Source organism: Aethalodelphis obliquidens, unplaced genomic scaffold (assembly GCF_003676395.1).
Source record: "Aethalodelphis obliquidens isolate GAN/ISIS:26980383/991018 unplaced genomic scaffold, ASM367639v1 scaffold63, whole genome shotgun sequence".
Lineage (NCBI taxonomy): Eukaryota > Metazoa > Chordata > Mammalia > Artiodactyla > Delphinidae > Aethalodelphis > Aethalodelphis obliquidens.
Genome location: NW_020838007.1, coordinates 7,078,648 through 7,098,975, shown reverse-complemented (window position 1 = coordinate 7,098,975; position 20,328 = coordinate 7,078,648). Strand labels below are relative to the sequence as shown.

At 38.1% G+C, this 20,328-nt stretch overlaps 1 protein-coding gene across 2 annotated transcripts in view; it reads left to right on the top strand.

Moving 5' to 3' along the window:
* Nucleotides 1–19,947, top strand: part of ARHGAP28 (Rho GTPase activating protein 28) — a 146,061-nt gene extending 126,114 nt beyond the window's left edge. For both annotated transcript variants that reach the window (XM_027088586.1, XM_027088585.1), the window contains 7 exons: nucleotides 1,623–1,705; nucleotides 4,453–4,650; nucleotides 4,973–5,086; nucleotides 12,012–12,068; nucleotides 14,511–14,635; nucleotides 17,628–17,692; nucleotides 19,770–19,947. In XM_027088586.1, the coding sequence (XP_026944387.1) occupies nucleotides 1,623–1,705; nucleotides 4,453–4,650; nucleotides 4,973–5,086; nucleotides 12,012–12,068; nucleotides 14,511–14,635; nucleotides 17,628–17,692; nucleotides 19,770–19,864 (737 nt within the window). In that variant the 3' untranslated portion in view covers nucleotides 19,865–19,947. The remainder of the gene's footprint in view (nucleotides 1–1,622; nucleotides 1,706–4,452; nucleotides 4,651–4,972; nucleotides 5,087–12,011; nucleotides 12,069–14,510; nucleotides 14,636–17,627; nucleotides 17,693–19,769) is intronic.
* Nucleotides 19,948–20,328: the final 381 nt, after the last annotated feature.

Here is a 20,328-nt window from a genome sequence, read left to right as displayed (position 1 = left end):
GAAAATAATGACCTCAGGAGTGAAAAAAATGACTCTTAACCAGGGTGCAATAAACGAATTAACTACAAAACTATTAACCACAAAACAGTGTAGGGCTGGGTTTTCTAAGCAAAATGAAAATGGATTATTTGCCAGTTTAGATTTTTAATCTTAAAGGGAACTTGGTAATTTATCTGGAATTAATGGAAATAGAGAGCCTGCATCTGCATCTATTGTTTCCCCCCAGAGGTTTTTTTGGGTTGCATTGGAAAATTATAGACAGCCCTTAGCCTGCAATTTATGCACTAAAATAATGTCTTATCTGTCCCCAAATGCTTTGTACTGAGATATACTCCTGCTAGTGCCTGTTATTCAGGCAAACTCACATCAGTGTGCATTAGCCATTTTCAAAAACAACCTGAACCTGTGTCATTTTTGTTTACAAATTTGACATAAATTTTTAAAAATCCACATGGGGATTGTGCTGAGACAATACGATATGAGCCTATAAATACTCCTCCCAACTGTTCCTTCATTACGTGGTTACACACAATAATCATGTACTCCTAACTCGGATGCACACGACCTCCTGTGACCTAGTAGTTTGTCACGAGAGTGTTTCCACTACTGTAAAGCTAAGTAACTCTATAGGCAGCTGACTGCCTTTATCCACGGAGTCATAAATGGATAGATTTTCCTTCAACTTGAGAGCTCCCCGGGGGTTACAGAACGTCATGCTTCCCTGCAGGGCCTCCCTACCAAGAGGCCATTTTGGGGAGAATACAGAAAGAACAGGCAAAGCCTGGATGCTCTGGAATACCCTACGTTTTCAGCACAGCTGGCTGTGAATTATCCAGTTGTGGATAGATTTCCTAAAATCCTTTCCCTAAAATGGGAAAAGAGCCAATATTGAGAACACACAGTAGTAGAATGCCAACTCTCTGGTGCCATCTTCTGGATCTCCAAAGATCCAACTGTGGTTACCTTCCCTTTCATGTCCATTTAAGAGCTAAAATAAACGTCACTGATCATAACAAGAGCAAACACCTATGGAGGTAGCTATGTACAGGTACTGGTGTAAACACTCTGTACATTAGCTCATTTAACCTTCATAATGGCCCAGTGAGGTAGGTATGATGATGATTCCCATTTTATGGATGATAAAATAGAAGCAACAGGGGTTAGATAGCCTGCCCAAGGTCACTCAGTGACTAAATAGTACGTGCAGAATTTGAATCTGGTTCTAGAATCTCTGCTTCTAATTATTATGCTTGGCTGCATCATTGTATGGAAATAAAATTTATTTTCTCTTGAATTGAACTTCAAGCCAACTGTTTATAGCATAAAAGTAAAGCAAGATCTATGAAAGTACTTTGAAAAGAGAAATGTTATACAGATCCAGAATAATTTTGAGGATCTCGTTGGCCACCTGCCCCTACAGTGGCATCCTAGGATGCTAAAAAGGAGTTGATAGACTGAGGCTCCTGTCCAAGTGAACAGACTTACATTGTCAGTCACAAAACCTGAGTCTTTACCACTGAAAGCTGTCAGGGTCCTCGTATGCCACCAGATGTTAGCAAGAAATGCTGTCAGAATGCATGAGCGTTGTTCAAAATGTGTGGTTATTTCTGTTTTCTTGTTAGGAGGGCCTCACATCAAAGTACAGTTTCAAGCCTTACACCTCATGATCATGGCACTGCCTGAGGCCAACAGGGACACAGCCCAGGTATGTTGTATCGACCTCATGGTCTGTCATTGACTCTTATTGGTCAGAGGAAATGGCTCAGGTGGAAAAATGAAAACTGAGAGGACAACTTACCAACCAGCTGAGCCTGCAGCAAACCCGCTGCCTTTCCTTGTTCCCACCGCTGTTCTCCTGAGGAAGCCAGGAAAGAATGTGAATCCTGGAATCTTCTTTGAACATTTGTTTCGTTCATTCAACCTGTTAAGAGATGTTGAGCATCTACAGTGTGCCAGGCACTGGGCGAGGGTTAGGAGTAGGAAGAAGAAGCAAAGATGGAAGACTTAAATGGAATAATGTCAGAGTGAATGAAACCCCTGCTTTAAATAAAATTTCTAGAATGTTCATGTCTTACCATAATCCAATTTAAAGAATTATAGAATCCCAGAAGTTTACAGATCACCTGATAGGACCTTGCCATTTTCCAGATTAAGAAAATTAAGCTCAGAAAAGTGATTTCTCCATTAATATAAAATAGAACATTTGATAGAATTGTATTCCATAGTTCTCCATCCCAAATATCCCTCCTTTTATTTCAAATTCATTTCTCTGCTTTATGTTTGTAAAAATCAAAGTTTCTGTTGCTGTTTTGATAATGATTCTGTATACAATAGGAAATCTGTTATAAGTACAACAAGTGCTTGGAATCTTTTTTTTTTTTTTTTTTTTTTTTTTTTGCGGTATGCGGGCCTCTCACTGTTGCGGCCTCTCCCGTTGCGGAGCACAGGCTCCGGACGCGCAGGCTCAGCAGCCCCAGATCACGGGCCCAGCCGCTCCGCGGCATGTGGGATCTTCCCGGACCGGGGCATGAACCCACATCCCCTGCATCGGCAAGCGGACTCTCAGCCACCGCGCCACCAGGGAAGCCCCAGGTGCTTGGAATCTTTAAAATGAAATTGAGGTGAGGATGAGTTGGAAAGAGTTATAATTTTGAGGCCAGTAAACATGATGCTGAAAACAAAGATGAGTCTTCGTGCTACCTCTTGTCAGACATTTCAGTTTGGTGAGGACCTTTCCTTCTACCAAGGTGAAACCATCTATGTCAATTATATTATATCCTCCACCCAAGAATGGGGACTGGCAAAGGCATAAGAATGTCTGTTTTAATACAATTTGGTATTTTTCAAAAGCTGGAAATTTACTAGCTTTTTTTTGTTTGTTTGGCTTTGTCTGAACAATGCTTTTTTTTTTTTTTATCCAAAGGAATGAATCTAGTATCAGATATCTGAGTCAAAGTGTCATTTCCCCTTTCATATAACTAAGAATGTAGCAATTATCAAAGAATTTAGTACATTCCTAACAGAAGATCCTCTCTGTCTCTCTCTCTCTCCCTCCCTCTTCCATTCTGAATTGTGACTGGAATGAAGATTGAAGCTAGTGTGTTGTAGAGATCAAGATGTCTGGCTCAAGAATTAGGCTTCCTTGGATCAGATCCTGGCTCTGCCACTTAATTAAGTGACGCTGGGCAAAGCTACTTAATCCCTCCCCATCTTAGTTTCCTCATCTGTAAAACAATAATAGTACCTACCTCACAGGGTTTGGAATGATGATAAAATGAGTAGGAGTATATAAAGTACTAAGAATAATGCCTGGCTCACAGTAAACCCTCAAATAAATGTTAGCTGTTATCACTAGTATGTGCTGTCCATTTTCTCATTACACATACTATAGCAGAATTCAAACTTGGAAAACCAAAGAGCATCTCCTTTTAGGATTTCAGCCCTCTTGGTGAATTTTAGAAAGTTCTGATAGGCATTTATACTTTGGTGGCTCAGCCAAACTTTTATTAAGCTTTCTCAATTTTTTTTAATGCTGAGCACAGGTGCATGTAATCATTTCCCTTTGGTCTGCTGAAGATTCCAAAATTGAAAAGCAGTACAAAAATGACACCCAAAAAGTGAAAGTTTTCAGCTTTTTGACTGAGATATTTTTGAAGTGAGGAATGAGATACTTATTTTGTTGTTTTTATTCTTTAATTTTTTTCTTTATTTTTAAATTTTTTATTGAGGTGTCATTGACATATAACATATTAATTTCAAGTAAGCAACATAATGTTCTGATATTTGTATACGCTGCAACATGATCACCATAGGAAATCTTGTTATCCTCCATCACCATTACAAAAATTTTTTTCTTGAGAGAACTTTTAAGATTTACTCTTTGTAACTTTCAAATATGCAATACCGTAGTATTGACTGTAGTCACCATGCTGTATGTTATATCCCCGTGACATTTATTTCATAACTTATTTATTTTAAAACTCATTTTTTTCAATGGACTTTCCATTCCCAAGGAAACAAAATAATTTTTAACAGTAATGCCTTAAATTAAGAGTGAATTACTTTTCTACCTTCACGACAAAACTGCATTTCATGTTTATTTGAGCTGTAGTGCTTTCTCTCCCTTGTTTACTGTTTAATTTTAATATTTGTCAAGCTTGTTTAAGATAAAAGAAAATAAGAAAATGCAAACTATTATTTATAGAGATCCCAACATAACAAATTCCATAAAAATGGAGCTACTTTTATGAAGCAGAGAAATGAAAAAACTCTTCACATTTCTCATTAGTACTTTTAAGCAGTTAGAGGGGACACATGATACATTCAGCCATTCTGTAGCTCCGACAATTTTCCAGAGGCCCAGTGAACGGGTATGGAAATGAGTGATAGTAATCAGTGATGCCTCTTCCTAATTTACAATGACTAGAGTGACACTGTGCTGTTTCCTATCAGGCCCTCATGACATTCTTCAATAAAGTCATTGCCAACGAATCAAAAAACCGGATGAGTATATGGAACATTTCTACTATAATGGCACCAAATCTTTTCTTCAGTAGAAGCAAACATTCTGACTGTGAAGAATTACTCTTAGCAAACACCGCTGCCCACATCATCCGCTTGATGCTAAAGTACCAGGAGATGTTGTGGAAGGTGAGTGACAATGTGACGACTAGGATGTTCTCATGTCTGCTAGCGCCCAGGAGATGTAAAGACTCATGAGCAAGCACTGCCCTCAGGCACAGGGAGAGGTGGGAGACAGTAATCCCAGGTTGCTGGTGGCATCTTTATCATTCCTTAAGGCTGCTCCGAACACATTTTCCTTTAAACAGGAATCCTCATAGATTTTCCTAATCTTTATGAGGACAGAACCACAGTTCCTGGTTCCTGGATACTGAGTGGCCAGAAGACAGACTCTACCAGGGAGGTTTAACTCAAGTGTTTTCCTTCTAGTCAAGCTCTGTTTCTTCTCCAGGTTCCATCTTTCTTAATCGCTCAAGTCAGAAGAATGAATGAAGCCACGATGTTGTTAAAGAAACAGCTTCCAAGTGTCAAAAAGCTGCTAAGGAGGAAGACCATAGAACGAGGGGTAATAACTAAATAAATGCACAAATATCATGGCCACCCAGGCTCTTATTTCTCACAGTGATGCACAAAGTAGCTTGTAATTTAGAACCAAAATTGTTATATTCTCATAAAGTGTCAGTCTTATAACTATAAACACTGTGGAAATTGTGTTCATGACAGAGTACTGTGGTCTTTACATTTTGTTGAATTATGTGATTTGCAGCTGAAGTTTTTGAATTATCTCTGTCATGAAGATTACTTAAGGGCAAAATGATTCTTACAAATGCTGAAAGTCAACATTTCAGTCCCTGTGAACCGGATTTAAGGGCAATCCAGTAGTCAATATATCTAATAAGTAGAGATAGAGATTTCTGTAGTGATTGGATACTAAAAGAATATGCAATCCTCAAGTTGTTTTGTGTAAATTCATTACATTTCAAAGAATGTTTGCCTTAGCACGGTTGTCTGTGTGGAGATGGATAATGGAAACAGGCTTTAGAATTATCTTTATTGCTTTAATTTGAGGATGATCGTGAGGCATAGCATTTGGCCTTGAGGAGGATGTAGAGATACAGGAAACTCACTTTGTCCTTAAAGGAACGTATATCTAGTAGAGAAATATCTGGTAGAGAAATGTACACAAGAGCCATGAATATGCATTCAGTGTGAAACGTGTCGTACAGACAGTGTGCTGGGAATCATGCAGAGGAGAAAGAAATGTGCTCCAACGTGGAAAGTGTGCAGACTTCACGGAGGAAGTGGCATTTGAGCTGCATCTTCAAGGATGGGTAGTAGCATTTGGAAGGGAGAAAGGAGGGGAAAGTTCATTCAGGGAAAGGAGTAGTAAATCCCAAGGCAGTAAGGTAGGAGTATTGCTAATTGATTTATCACAAACAGGCTGAATGGCTGTGTTCCCTCATTGATTATAGGCAAAGTGACTTCAGATCAACTAGAACCAGCACATTAAATTTGGGAAAAAAATTTTGTTTTGAGAAAAAATTCACATAATATAAAAGTTACCATTTTAACTATTTCAAAATGTATAAAATTTAGTATATACTTTTAGTATATTCACAAAGTTGTGCAACCATCACCACTATCTAATTCCAGACTATCTTTACCACCCCCCAAGAGAAACCCCATACCAATTAAGCATTCACTCCCCATTACCCCCTCCCCACAATCCCTGACACATTCTTATCTACTTTCTAGCTCTATGAATTTACCTATCTGGACATTTCATATAAATGGAAGCATGTAGTATGTGGCCTGTTATGTCTGACATCTTTCACTTAGCATAATGTTTTCAAGGTTCATCCATGTTGTAGCATGTATCAGTATTTCACTTCTTATTTTTCATTTGTGTTGCATTTCTCTTGGGCATATGTTGGGTCATATGGCAACTCTATGTTGACTTTCTAGTATTTTGTTGAGAATTTTTGCATCAACTTTTATAAGGGACACTGGTCTGTAGTTTTTCATTTCTTGCTATGTCTTTGTCTGGCTTTGGTATCAGGGTAATACTGGCCTTATAGAATGAGTTGGGAAGTGCTCCTTCCTCTTCAATTTTTTGGAAGAGTTTAAGAAAGATTAGTGTTACTTCTTCTTTAAATGTGTGGTAAAATTCACCAGTGAAACCATCTGGTCCTGGACTTTTCTCTGTAGGAATTTTTTTTTTTTTGGGGGATTACTGACTTAAGTTCTTTACTTGTTATAGCTCTATTCAGATTTTCTATTTCTTCTTGAGTTAGTATTGACAGTTTTTGTGTTTCTAGGATTTTATCTGTTTTAGCTAGATTATCTAATTTGTTGAAATACAAATTGTTCATAGTATTCTCTTATAATCCTTTTTATTTGTATAAGGTTTGTAGTAATGTCCCCAGTTATACTCTTGATGAATAATTTGAATCCTCTCTCTTTTCTTGGTCAGTCTAACCAAGGATTTGTCCATTTCATTGGTCTTTTTGAAGAGCCAACTTTTGTTTCATTATTTTCTCTAGTTTTTTGTTATTCTCTAGTCCTTATTAAAACTCAGATCTGTATTGTTTCCTTCCTTATGCTTGTTTTGAGTTTAGCTGGCTTTTTTAGTTTCTTAAGGCGGAAGGTTAGGCTATTAATTTGAGATCTTTCTTTTTAACATAGGCATTTACATCTATAAATTTTCCTCTGAGGACTACTTCTCCTCCATCCAGTAAGTTTTGGTGTGTTGTGTTTCATTTTTGTTCATTTCAAGGTCTTTTCTAATTTCCCTTAGGTCCATTGGTTATTTAGGTATGTGTTGTTTGATTTCCATATTTGTAAATTTTCTAAATTTCCTTTTGTTACTGATTTCTAATTTTATTCCATTGTGGTTATGTAACATACTTTGTATTATTTTGATATTTTAAACTTCACTGAGACTTGTTTTGTGGTCCAACATATGTCTATCCTGGACAGTGTTTTATGTGTACTTCAGAATGGATTCTGCTGTCATTGTCCTATATATGTCTGTTAGATCTAGTTGGTTGATAGTGTTGTCTAAGTCTTCTGTTTTCTTTCTGATCTTCTACCTACTTCTTCTATCCATTATTGAAAGTGAAGTATTGAAGTCTCCAACTATTGTAGAACTTTCTATTTTTCCCTTCAGTTATTTAATTTTGGACTATATGTCTTACATGTTTTAATCCTCAGTTTCTCCATTACTGCCTTCATTTGTGTAAAATAGATATTTTCTTGTGTACCACTTTAATTCTTTTGTTGTTGTTTTTTACTATATATTTTTGAATCATCTTTTTAGTGGTTGCCCTGGGGATTATAAGTAACATCTTAATTTATAACAATCTAGTTCATATTAATACACCTTAAGTATATAAAAACTTTCTACCTATATTCTTCTGTCCCCCCACATTATGCTGTTATTGCTGCATATTACAGCTTTATAAATTGTGTGCCCATCGACATAAATTTATAATTGTCATGTACTTGTCTTTTACATTAGATAAGGGAAAAGTGAGGTTATAAACAAAAAATACATTATATTGCCTTTTATATTCTCCTAAGTAATTTCCTTTACTGATATTCTTTATTTCTTCATGTGGATTCGAGTTACTGTCTAGTGTCCTTTCATTTCAGTTTGAAGGACTCTCTTTAGCATTTCTCTTAACGTAGGTCTGCTAGCAGTGAACTCTCTCAGCTTTTGCTTATCAAGGGAGTGTCTAAATGTTATAGTTTGCATCTACCAACCCCAAACTCCCAGTCTTCATTTTTTAAGGACTGTTTTGCCAGATGGAATTTTGCTTGTCAATATTTTTTTTTTTTCACAATTTTAATATGTCACCCCAGTGTCTTCTGGCTTCCATGGTTTCTGCTGGGAGATCAGCTATTATTATTGAGGAGCTCTTGTACTTGAATTGATTTTTCTCTTAATGCTTTCAAGGGTCTCTCTTTATGTCTGTCTTTTGACAGTGTGATCATGATGTTTCTTGGTGTGGATCTCTTTGATTTTATCCTATTTGGAGTTTGTTGAGCTATTTGGATACATAGATCATTGTCTTTCAGCAAATTTGGGGAGTTTTCAGCCATTGTTCCTTCAAACGTTCTTTCTGTTCCTTTCTCTCTACTCCTTCTGGAACTCTAACTGTGTGTACGTTGGTGTGCTGGTGTTGTTCCACAGTTCCTCTAGGTTCTGTTCATTTTTCTTCATTTTTTTTTCTTCCTGTTTCAAGACTGGATAACCTCAAATGACCTATCTTCAGATTTGCTGATTTTTTCCTTCTGCTTTTTTTTTGACCACATCGTGCAGCTTGTGGGATCTTAGTTCCTGACCAGGGATTGAACCCAGATCCTCAACAGTGAAAGCGCAGAGTCCTAACCACTGGACCACCAGGGAATTCCTTCTTCTGCTTTCTTAAATCTGCTGTTGAACCTCTGTAGTAGGCTTTTCATTTCAATTGGACTTTTTTTAGCTCCATAATTTCTTTTTGGTTTCTTTTTATGATGTATTCTCTTTATTTGATATTCTCTATTTGGTGAGCTATCAGTCTCATGGTTTTCTTTAGTTCTTTAGACACAGTTTCCATTAGTTCTTTTAAAGTATTTAAAATAGCTTTTTCAAGTACGTCCAATGTCTAGGCTTCCTTAAGGAGTTTCTTTTGAAACTATTGACACTAACTTTTTTTTTCCTGTGTATGGGCCATATTTTCTTTTTTTTTAAATTAATTTATTTAATTTATTTATTTTTGGCTGCGTTGGGTCTTCGTTGCTGCACGAGGGCTTTCTCTAGTTGCGGCGAGCGGGGGCTACTCTTTGTCGCACTGTGCGGGCTTCTCATTGCAGTGGCTTCTCTTGTTGCGGAGCACAGGCTCTAGGCTTCAGTAGTTGTGGCATGCAGGCTCAGTAGTTGTGGCGCACGGGCTTAGTTGCTCTGCGACATGTGGGATCATCCTGGACCAGGGCTCAAACCTGTGTCCCCTGCATTGGCGGGCGGATTCTTAACCACTGTACCACCAGGGAAGTCCGGGCCATATTTTCTTGCCATTTTTTTTTGCCTGTCTCATAATTTTTATTGAAGAATGGACATTTTGAATGTTAAAATGTGGCAGCTTTGGATTCTTCCCCCTCCCCCTGGTTGCTGCTTGTTATAGCTGTTATTTATTTGTTCATGACTTTTCTGCTGAACTAATTTTGTTATGTCTATATTCTTTGTTTAGTGTGGCTACTGAAGTCTCTGTTCCATTAGCCTAGTGGTTAGCTGATGTTTGCACAGAGATTATCTTAAATATCTGAAACCAAAAAAATCTCCCAGTCTTTGCAGACGAGCTCTGTGTGTTTGTGTGCTTGACACACCTTCAGTATTCAGCCAGGCAGTTTACAACTTGACCTGAACCTTCAGTTCCTGTTTGGACAGAGCTTAAAGGTCAGCCAGAGGTGAGAGCTTAAGTTCTTTTCAGGTCTTTCCTGAATATGTGTACAGCCCTGGGCATGCCCATGTCCTTCTAGATTCTCAGGTATATGTTGGAGCTGTTCAAAGACCTTATTCCCCAAAGCATCTCATTCTCTAGGCTTGCCTCCCAAGATTTTTTCGTTAGTTATTTTTTCCCCCAACTCTTACCCACTACATCAGGCAGCAGTGATTAAAACATTTGCCTGTAAATGTTTTCAACATTACACCGCTTTAGCACTGGTCAAGTTCCAAGTTAGGCAAGTTAAAGGCAAGCCAGTCTTCCAGGGAACAAATAATTAGAATTTTTTGTGAATGAGGTCCATTCTGCTCCCTTCAGTACCTATACCAGGAACGCAGGCTGTTATTTTTAAGGCTGTCGCTGAACTGTGGAGCTGAGATGGGAAAGTGTAAGTTAAAATGCCACAAAGTTCACTCTTATCAAGATTCAGCTGTTTTTCTTACGTAAGCACTCCCCAGGCTGCAACTTTTGGGTTAGTTTCCAGAGTTCTGAAGAAGTTGACAATGACAGTTTTTGGCAGTTTGTTCATTACTTTTATGGAGGGACAGACTTTTGGAGTCCTTACTCTGCCATTTTCATTCTGGAAAACTTCAACGGCCTAAGTATGATGTGTGTGGAGCTGAAGCTGGGGTCAGGTCAGTCTTTGTGAGCCAGGGCAAATTAAATTCTTTCTCAGAGCCTCAATATTCTGTCATGCAGAGTGAAGTAAATCAGAAAGAGAGAAACAAATATCATATATTTACACATATATGTGGAATATGAAAAAATTGGTATAGAAGATCTTATTTACAAAGCAGAAATAGAGACACAGATGCAGAGAACAAACGTATGGATACCAAGGGGGATGGGGGGTTGTGATGAATTGGAAGATTGGGATTGACATATATACACTATTGATACTATGTGTAAAATAGATAACTAGTGAGAACCTACTGTATAGCACAGGGAGCTCAATGCTCTGTGGTGACCTAAATGGGGAAGAAATAAAAAAAAAAGGGGATATGGGTATACATATAGCTGATTCACTTTGCTGTACAGTAGAAACTAACACAACATTGTAAAGTAACTATACTCCAACAAAATTTTTAAAAAAGCATTTTCAATTTGGGGAAAAAAGTAATGATATCTATTTCACAGAGTTGTCATTAGCATCAACTCACATAATGTGGGTGTAAAGCACTAGGTCAACTGTATAATGCTATATGAATGTCAGTTGCTTTAATGTTTTAATTATAAATAGAACTAAGTAAAATTTTAAAAGGCTATAAGTACCATGAAAGCAAGCGCTTACAGATGAAGAAATAGTCTTTCTTCAGTTCTGTTGTACTATACTATGTTTTTACTTCCTGACTTTGATTGGAATAGACAATTCATTGACAGTTTACAAAATTCAAAATATTGGAAGGGGAAAAACTATAGAATAAAAGTTGACCATCTCTGACTTCCCCTCCTGAACACAAGTAATGTCAACAACCAATGACAGCATGTGTGTGCACAGGAACACACAGGTACATATATGTCCAGAGAGACACTATGACATACAAGCAAATACGAATATATGGTCTTCCCCCTTTTTTTTACATGAATGATAACATACTTGAAACACTGTCCTGCATCTTCTTTAATGACTTATGAAATCATGGTGATTATTCCACATCAGTCCACAGCCTTCTTCTTTGCTTCTTTTGCATGGTATTCCATAGACACACTGAAACTTATTTAAGTATTCCCGTATCATTGAACAGCTAGATTGTGTCCAATATTTTGCTATTAAAGTTTATGCATTGGTGAATAAACATGTTCATATGTCATTTCTCACAAATGAAGTCTATTTGAAGGATAAAGTTATAGATGTGGAATTGTTGGGTCAGAGTGCATATGCATTTTATAATTTGATAAATATTGCCAAAATGTTATCCATAAAGATTGTACCAGTTTACACTTCCAACAGCAGCATATGCTTGTTTTCTCAACGTTAATCCTAAAGACTAACTGTTTTTTATTTAGGTTATAAGCCCCAAGACTTCAAAGGTACTACAAAAATCACCCTCTACAAGAAGAATGGTAAGAAAACAAATCATTTCCTTTCCTCCCTAATTATTAACTCCTTACACAGTATTCTTTGGCTATATCCACCTCATCTGTGTATAATTTTGCTCATGATACACCTTCAAACTTGACATTTCCAGTGTAGCACATGAAGGAATGTATAAGGACTCAACTAATTGATGACTCAGAATTTGTGGTTAGACATTCTGTTGACAAGAGTGAATACTCTAGAAAGTTAGAGGGAAAATGTGATCATTATAACTGGCTCAATGATATCAGGAGTGTGAAATTTATCTTAAGAGGCTTCTGTGGAGCTGGCAGGGGACGGACGTGAGATGCCCACAGGAGTGTTTTGGGAGGGTGCTTTTGACTGCAGTGAACCAGGGGCTCCCTGCCCCCTCCCAGCTCTAAACCACTCACTGCCATTCCCTGGCATGCTCTCCTGCTTCTCACAGGTAATAGTAGAAAAGTACTGTTAGAACTGACCCTTAAAAAGTAGTTTCCTACTTTTTAGTGCTGCAGTAACAATACCAGGGTGGATTAAAACAATAGAAATTTACTCTCTCACAGTTCTGGAGGCTAAAACTCCAAAATCAAGGTGTTGATTCAGTTGGTTCCTTCTGAAGGTCGTGAAAGGAGAACGTGTTTCTGACATCATTCTTAACTTTGGGTGACACCAGGAGTCCTTAGCCTTCCTTAGCCTACAGATGATGCATCACTCCAATCTCTGCCTCCATCTTTGTATGGCATTCACCCTGTGTGTGTGTGTGTGTGTGTCCTGTTATACGGACACCAATCACATTGGATTAAGGGCCCGCCGTGCTCCAATTTGAACCTCGTCTTAGCTAATTACATTTGCAATGACCCTATTTCCAAAAAAGGTCATATTCTGAGGTCCTGGGCTTAGGACTTCAACATATTTGGTTGGGGGTGGGAGGGAGGACACAATTCAATCCATAACACATTTTTTCTAGGGGATATACTGAGTCAATTCACATAAAACTACACCAACAGTATTGTCCCTTGAGAACACAGATTTAAAATAATTACCTGAAGAGTAGCCAGATCCTCAAATAGAAATTTATTTCTGCTTATCTCCAAATAGAGAATTAATTTTTAAAACATTCAAGGTTTTGAAACAAAAGGAATTTTCCATTCAATTCTAACAAAAGAGACTTTATTGTTAATTAGACAGCACCATTCTTTGAATATTTCATTTAGATGAGAGCTCTGAGGTCCCCAAGCCAATCAGAGCACCTGAAAGCAGGGACACTCTTCCCCAACAGCTGTCCACACTCCATTCTTCACAGTGTTAATAGGACACTTTGAAGAATCAAGTTTGGTGCCCATCTGGAATTCAATTTGGAGTGACCATTCATTGCTACTGACTAAAGAAAAAGAATATTTGAAAAGCCACATTTTTCAATTAGATCCTTAAATTTTTCAGAAGGTTGATTTTCTTAAAATAAATTGAAATACAGAATCCTACTTCAGGTAGGCTTATTTAGGACATTGTTCAAGAAAATGCACTGATAAAAACATTAGATTTTTGTCACAACCCAGATTTTTTTTTTAACATCTTTATTGCTTTTAACATTTTTTTTTAACATCTTTATTGCTTTTAACATGCTAATTTTTTTTACAATGGTGTGTTAGTTTCTGCTGTGTAACAAAATGAATCAGCTGTATGCATACATATATCCCCATAACCCCTCCCTCTTGCGTCTCCCTCCCACCTTCCCTATCCCACCCCTCTAGGTGGTCACAAAGTACCAAGCTGATCTCCCTGTGCTATGCAGCTGCTTCCCACTAGCTATCTATTTTACATTTGGTAGTGTATATATGTCCATGCCACTCTCTCACTTCGTCCCAGCTTACCCTTCCCTATCCCCGTGTCAAGTCCATTCTCTACGTCTGCGACTTTATTCCTGTCCTGCGCCTAGGTTCATCAGAACCATTTTTTTTTTTTTAGATTCCATATATTTGTGTTAGCATATGGTATTTGTTTTTCTCCTTCTGACTTACTTCACCCTGTATGACAGACTCTAGGTCCATCCACCTCACTACAAATAACTCAATTTCGTTTCTTTTTATGGCTGAATAATATTCCATTGTATATATGTGCCACATCTTGTTTATCCATTCATCTGTCGATGGACACTTAGGTTGCTTCCATGTCCTGGCTATTGTAAATAGTGCTGCAATGAACACAACCCAGTTTTCTTCCCTCATGATTTTAAGGCATTATAGTGAGATCTAAGCCTGTAACAAAAGTAAAATCCCAGATTAAGTTTAGTCATTAGTGAATCTCCTGTTAGGAAGAAAGCAATGTTTCATTCTGGTTAAATCCTGGTCATGTTTACATGTTTCCCTAATTTGGAATGCCACTGATTTTCATGTCTCTTAAGTGTAATCATTGAGTTTAACAGAATGTACCGCATGTTTCCTCCTTGGCAGTCTGACGTGCCGGAGGGAGTCATAAGGATCCATGCACCCCTTCTCTCCAAGGTGTCCATGGCCATTCAACTCAACAGTCAAACCAAAGCCAAAGACATCTTGGCGAAATTTCAATATGAGAACAGGTGAGTAGAAGTGAATATGAGTCTCTGTACAGGAAGATGAACTTTTATCTGATGAGAAACTCCAGGCATTTGAAAATTTGACCTTCTTGAAAACTTAGAACCTGTTACTGTAAGGACTTCACCAGTAAATGAAGAATCAGAAGTAGAGAAAGAAGTTAAGTAGACCATAGAATTATCAGTAACAAAAGTTTTTTTTCAAGGAATTTCTACAATTGGGATTCTAAAATAGGTATCTTCTGTCCCGGTGTCTTCATTTACTCAATTGGTTTTACTTTTTAGTTGAATAAAAAAATTAGCAAGTTAGTTTTGTAGATATCTTGATAGATTTCTAGGAATATCATTATTCCAGGCTCCACTGGGCTGTAACATGACTATATCAAGTAGAGTTTATGTAGTTGAGTGAACATCATAGCTGTTGGTCTCCCTAAAACCTACTACCAATAAACCTTAGGATCAGAGTGATGTTGACAAAATATTTTTTACATATCTGCCTTAAGTCATGTTAAAGAGCGTAAATCATGATAAGTTTTGTACAGGCATACTTATTCAGGGATAAACATTTGCCCTGAGGTTTTTTTAAAAGACGAGAAGCACTAGTTTAAATCTAACCATGATAAAGCAGGTACAGTTTGATGGTCTCTAGTACAACTGATGGATATCCTTTAAAAGCAACTTTCCAATCATATTGAAAAGGAGTAGCCATGTTGAGCAAAAAAAGGTTACATATTGCAAGACTTCATTTATATAACATTTTTGAAATGACAAAATTTTAGAAATGCAGGGTAGCTGAGTGATTGCCAGAGGTTGAGGAGAGTGATCATGGAAACTGGTATTGCCCCGATACCAAAACCAGACCAAAATAATACAAAACAAACACTACAGACTAATATCTGTCATGAACTTAGATACAAAAGCCCTCAACAAATCTAATCCAAAGTATATTAAAAGAATTATACCTAGAACAAGTGGGATTTAGTTCAGGTATGCAAGATTAGTTTAACATTCAAAAATCAATTACTGTAATCCATCATATCAATTGGAGAAAAATCATATGATCATGTTAAATGATACAGAAAAAGCATTTGACAAAATCCATCACCAATTCATGATAAAAACTCAGCAAATTTAGGAAAAGAGGAGATCCTCTGCAACTGGGTAAAACTTTTAGAAAATAACATAGGAGAAAACCTTTGTGATAGAGGACTAGTGAAGAATTTCTTAAACTTGACATCGTATGACTCATACGAAACAAAAATTGGTAAATTGGACTTCATCAAGATTGAAAACTTGTACACTGAAAGACCCTGTTTAAAAGATGAAAAGACAAGCTAAAGACTTGGAGAAAATATTTATAAAGTACATATCAAACGAAGGACTAGTATCTAGAATGTATAAAGGACACTCAAATCTCAACAGTGCAGAAACAAACAATCCAATTTGAAAATGGGCAAAAGACATGAACAGAAGAAGATATACAAATGACAGATATGCATGTGGAAAGATGTTCAGTATTTTTAACCATTAGGGAAATACAAAACCACAATGACATATTAAACACCTATGAAAATGGCTAAAAAATAATAATAATGACAACACCAAGTACAGGTGAAGATACAAAAAAACTGAATTACTCATACATCAGTGGTGGGAATGTAAAATGGTCTAGTCACTCTGTAGAACAGTTTGACAGTTTCTTATAAAATTGAATATGCAACTGTTGTGTGATGTGGCATTCACACTCCTGGGCATTTATCCCAAAGAAATGAAGATTATGTTTACACAGAAACCTGTACACAAATTCTTACAGCAGCTTTATTTATAATAGTCAAAAACTGGAAAAGAAAAAACCTATGTCCTTCAACAGGTAAATGACTAAACAGGCCGTGGTCCATCCATATCACATGTGCTACGCAGCAGTAAAAATGCAGCAGCCTGGGTGAATCTCCCGGGATCTATGCTGACTGGAAAAAAAAAAGCCACTACAAAAATGTTCCATACTGTGTGTTTCCATTTATATAATGTTTCTATAAATGACAAGTTTATAGAAATGTAGAATCCAGGGATAAGGGGCGGAGGATGGGGACAGGGGGAGGGAGGTGGGTGTGGCTATAAGGAGAACAAGAAGAGTCTTGTGGGGAAGGAAATGTTCTGTACCTTGACAGAACCCATGTGGCGCTTCTGGTTGTGACATCACACTAGGGTATTGGAAGATTTTACTATTGGGGAAACTAGGTAAAGAGTACACAAGGATGTGTCTGTATATTTTCTTATAACCACATGCAAATCTACAACTATCTCAAATAAAATGTTTAATTAAACAAAGAGGGTGCACGTCGTTCTCCCTCACAGCAGAGAGCCGAAGACCATCTTTTTGAGTAACCAAGCTGACAGTTCTAGTGGGCAGGAGCTCAGCGATGGTCTTTCCAGACTCTTCTGACCCGGCAGCCTAGTCTGGGATGGAAGATTAAAATTGGACAATTATTTTCTCTGACTTGCAGAGACATGCAACAAAGGGCAGAGACATGCAACAAAGTCAACGTTAGTTTACAAAGCACTGGGCAAGCTTAGAAATGTGCCATGGGCTGAGGAAGGAATCTCATTCAATTTTTGGCAAATACAGAAATGGAACCTGATGGCTTTTGAACTGAGAGTAATGTTGCCCTCGACAAGGCAATATTAAACATCCAGCTGCTCCTTGGCCAGCCTTGATGTGTCAATAAGGTGTCCTCTCTTAAGAGGAGCTGACAGTGGTGGATGGAAGGGCTGGGGTGGCCGTGAAGCCTGGCGGCGTCCAGCTTCCTCTCTGCCTCAGATGCTTGTCTGTGTCAAGCAAAAAAAAAAGATTTTATCATCACTTCAGTCATAATAATGATTTGTGTGGTGTATTTCACCCAAGGCAGAATGATTGTTTGTTGCCATGATTATTTAATCCACAGGTTTACCCCAGATCACAGAGGAGGGTTTAAATTATATTGCTTTCTTCTTTTCTCAGTCATGGTTCATCGGAAGGCATTAAGATCCAGAACCAAAGATTATATGAAATTGGAGGTAATATAGGTAAGCATTCTTTAATGTTTTTACTCCTACATTCTCTGATTACTCTAAAAGAAATATGCTGCTCTTATTGTAAGTGTACTTTACAAATTTCTTTAGATAGAAAATCAAAATCACTGTGTCAGATTTTTTAATTCTCACATAAGAACAGTATGACTTTCCGAAAATATTTTCAAAATTTAAATGTAAATAGTTTAGTCGATGTGGAGTAGATTTTTGCGTCTTTTAAATGTGACTCTGAAAGTTGGAGAGTCTGGAGATTCATGCAAACGAAAGGAGAAATTGTGGCACTTTCATCATCTCGACATCCTTTGTGTTGAACTTCCTGCTCAACTCTCAGTCCAGATTCATTCTTCCTATTCCCCTGAAGGGGGACAGAAAGGAGTAAAAAGAAAATTCCGTCCACGTGCCTCTGTGTCCTTACCTTCCTCTTGCCCCCCTTCACAGTTGGGACGAAATATCCGTGCTCCTGTTTAGGGCGGCGCCTCCCTCCTGTGGACGAGGGCTTGGTCAGTCTCCCATCCTCTCCTCTGTCATCAGCTTTTCCCTCCCAACCACACCATTTCTCTCTGCATAAACAGTTTTGTAATTTTTCTCATCTCCACAAAACTCTCTCTTGACCCCCTTCAAGTCTACTCCCATTTCTCTGCTCCACTTATAGCAAAAACTCCTTGGATCATTTGTGTATATACTCCAGTTTCTTCCTCTCCTTCTCTCTTGAAGGCACTCCAGTCAAGCTTTACCCCTCAACACTTCAGAATTGCTCTTTGGTCGAGGTCACCGGAGGACTCTTCTGTTGTGAAATCCAGTGCTTCATTTTGTCTTTACAACTGCCTGGGTTGATCTTTCCCTTCTTTAAGAAAACACTCTCTTCACCTGGTTTCAAGGACCCCCTAAGCTCCTGGCTTTCCCCCCACTTCACAGGCTGCTCCTTCTGAGTCTCTTCGGCCTGTTACTTCTCACCCTCTCAACCTCGGAGCACTGGAACTTCTGTCTGCACTTACCTGCCATGGTGAACTTAGTGCACCTCATTGCTCTGAAGGCACCTGGATGCTGCCATCTCTCAACATCATGTGCAGACTCCCCTGGACACCAGCTTTCATATCCAGTCCCCAGCACATCTTGCCCTGGGCCTTCACATCCGCTTTGACTTTTGCCCTGGATGCTTTCCATTGGATGGTTCCCTCCTCACTCCCTTACCTCTGTCAGGTGTTGGCCGCTGTATCAGCTTCTCAGTGAGACCTTCCTGGATTGGACCCTCTTTCTGCGCCTTCTCCAATTTCTTGTTCTCTCATGTTCTTATCACCATCAGACTTACTTTCTATCATACTTGCTTATTTGCTAGTTGCCTTTTACCACTTTTAGAACGTAAGCACCCCGAGGGCAAGTATTTTTGACTGTCTGATGCATTGCTGTAGCCTCAGCCCGTACAATAGTGCCTGGCACGTAATAACTCAAGAAATATTTGAGAAATGAATGAATGAATCAGGCAAGCAATTAAATATTGCTACTTTTGTTTGAGACTTTAGTATACATTTCGAACACACTGTACATAAGAATTTTCAAATGTATTTGCCCCCATGGAATGATCTTTTTGTTGTTATCAATTCCAGATCTCCTGCCCACAGGAAAAATGAAATGACCTTCCCTAAAATGAACTTGATATTAGTGTCTAGTCCTGGTCAAGTTTCTATCAATAAAACCGTTAGAGGATATGTATTGTCATCTAAATGATCATTAGTGCTCATTATCATATAAATGAATTGATACCTGAAACAGGTTCTTGTCATATTTTTCTAATTGATGTAGTGAGTCTAGGGAACAATTTGCTTGTGATTAGCGTGTCTGTTTGCTCCACAGTGTCACATGGGATTTATTTGAAGTACTTCATAGTCAGAAGCAAAGAAAAGAGGGGAGGAAGGCTGGCTTTGCTAGGAAACTTTAAAATGTATTCATTTTTGGCTGAGGGAACTATACTGGCCTTATTTGAGCCTTGCAAACACACATACATGCACACATGCACACACACGCACGGAAGTGTGCACTTTTGAAAACATACTCTGATTTTTCTTTCTTTTAGGACAGCACTGCTTGGATCCAGAGGCTTATATATTGGATGTATATCATGTAAATCCCCAGGCAGAATGGGTGATTAAACCCCAATCAAGTGTTTGAAATACCCCCCAAGATGGCAGCTATCGTGCATTACCTGCCAAGAAGTCCTACATTTGGTAGGGAAAAAACAAGACTGCTTTTGACATGTTTGTTCCTAGAACCCTCTTGGTGTTTCTCAGCCCAACTGGTGTCTCCCACTGGTGTCAACACGAATTGTGGAAGAGGAACTGGTTGACCATTTGAGCTGAAGCTTTCTCATGATGGTTCTTTGATAAGAGTGAAGTAAAGAGGATGTGATCCTTCCAGAAGAAAGGCCAATATAGAATATGGAACTCTAATCGTTTCTAATACTTTGACTTCACAGCAGAAATGAATTTGGTCCTCTACCTGGGGATAAGAAGCACTTCTTGATGTAGCAAATGCTACCAAACACAAGAGGTGGAAAAGACTTTTTTTTATATACTTATATTATATATATATAGACATTTTTGAACAAGGATGCCAGAAATAACAAAAATTTCTGC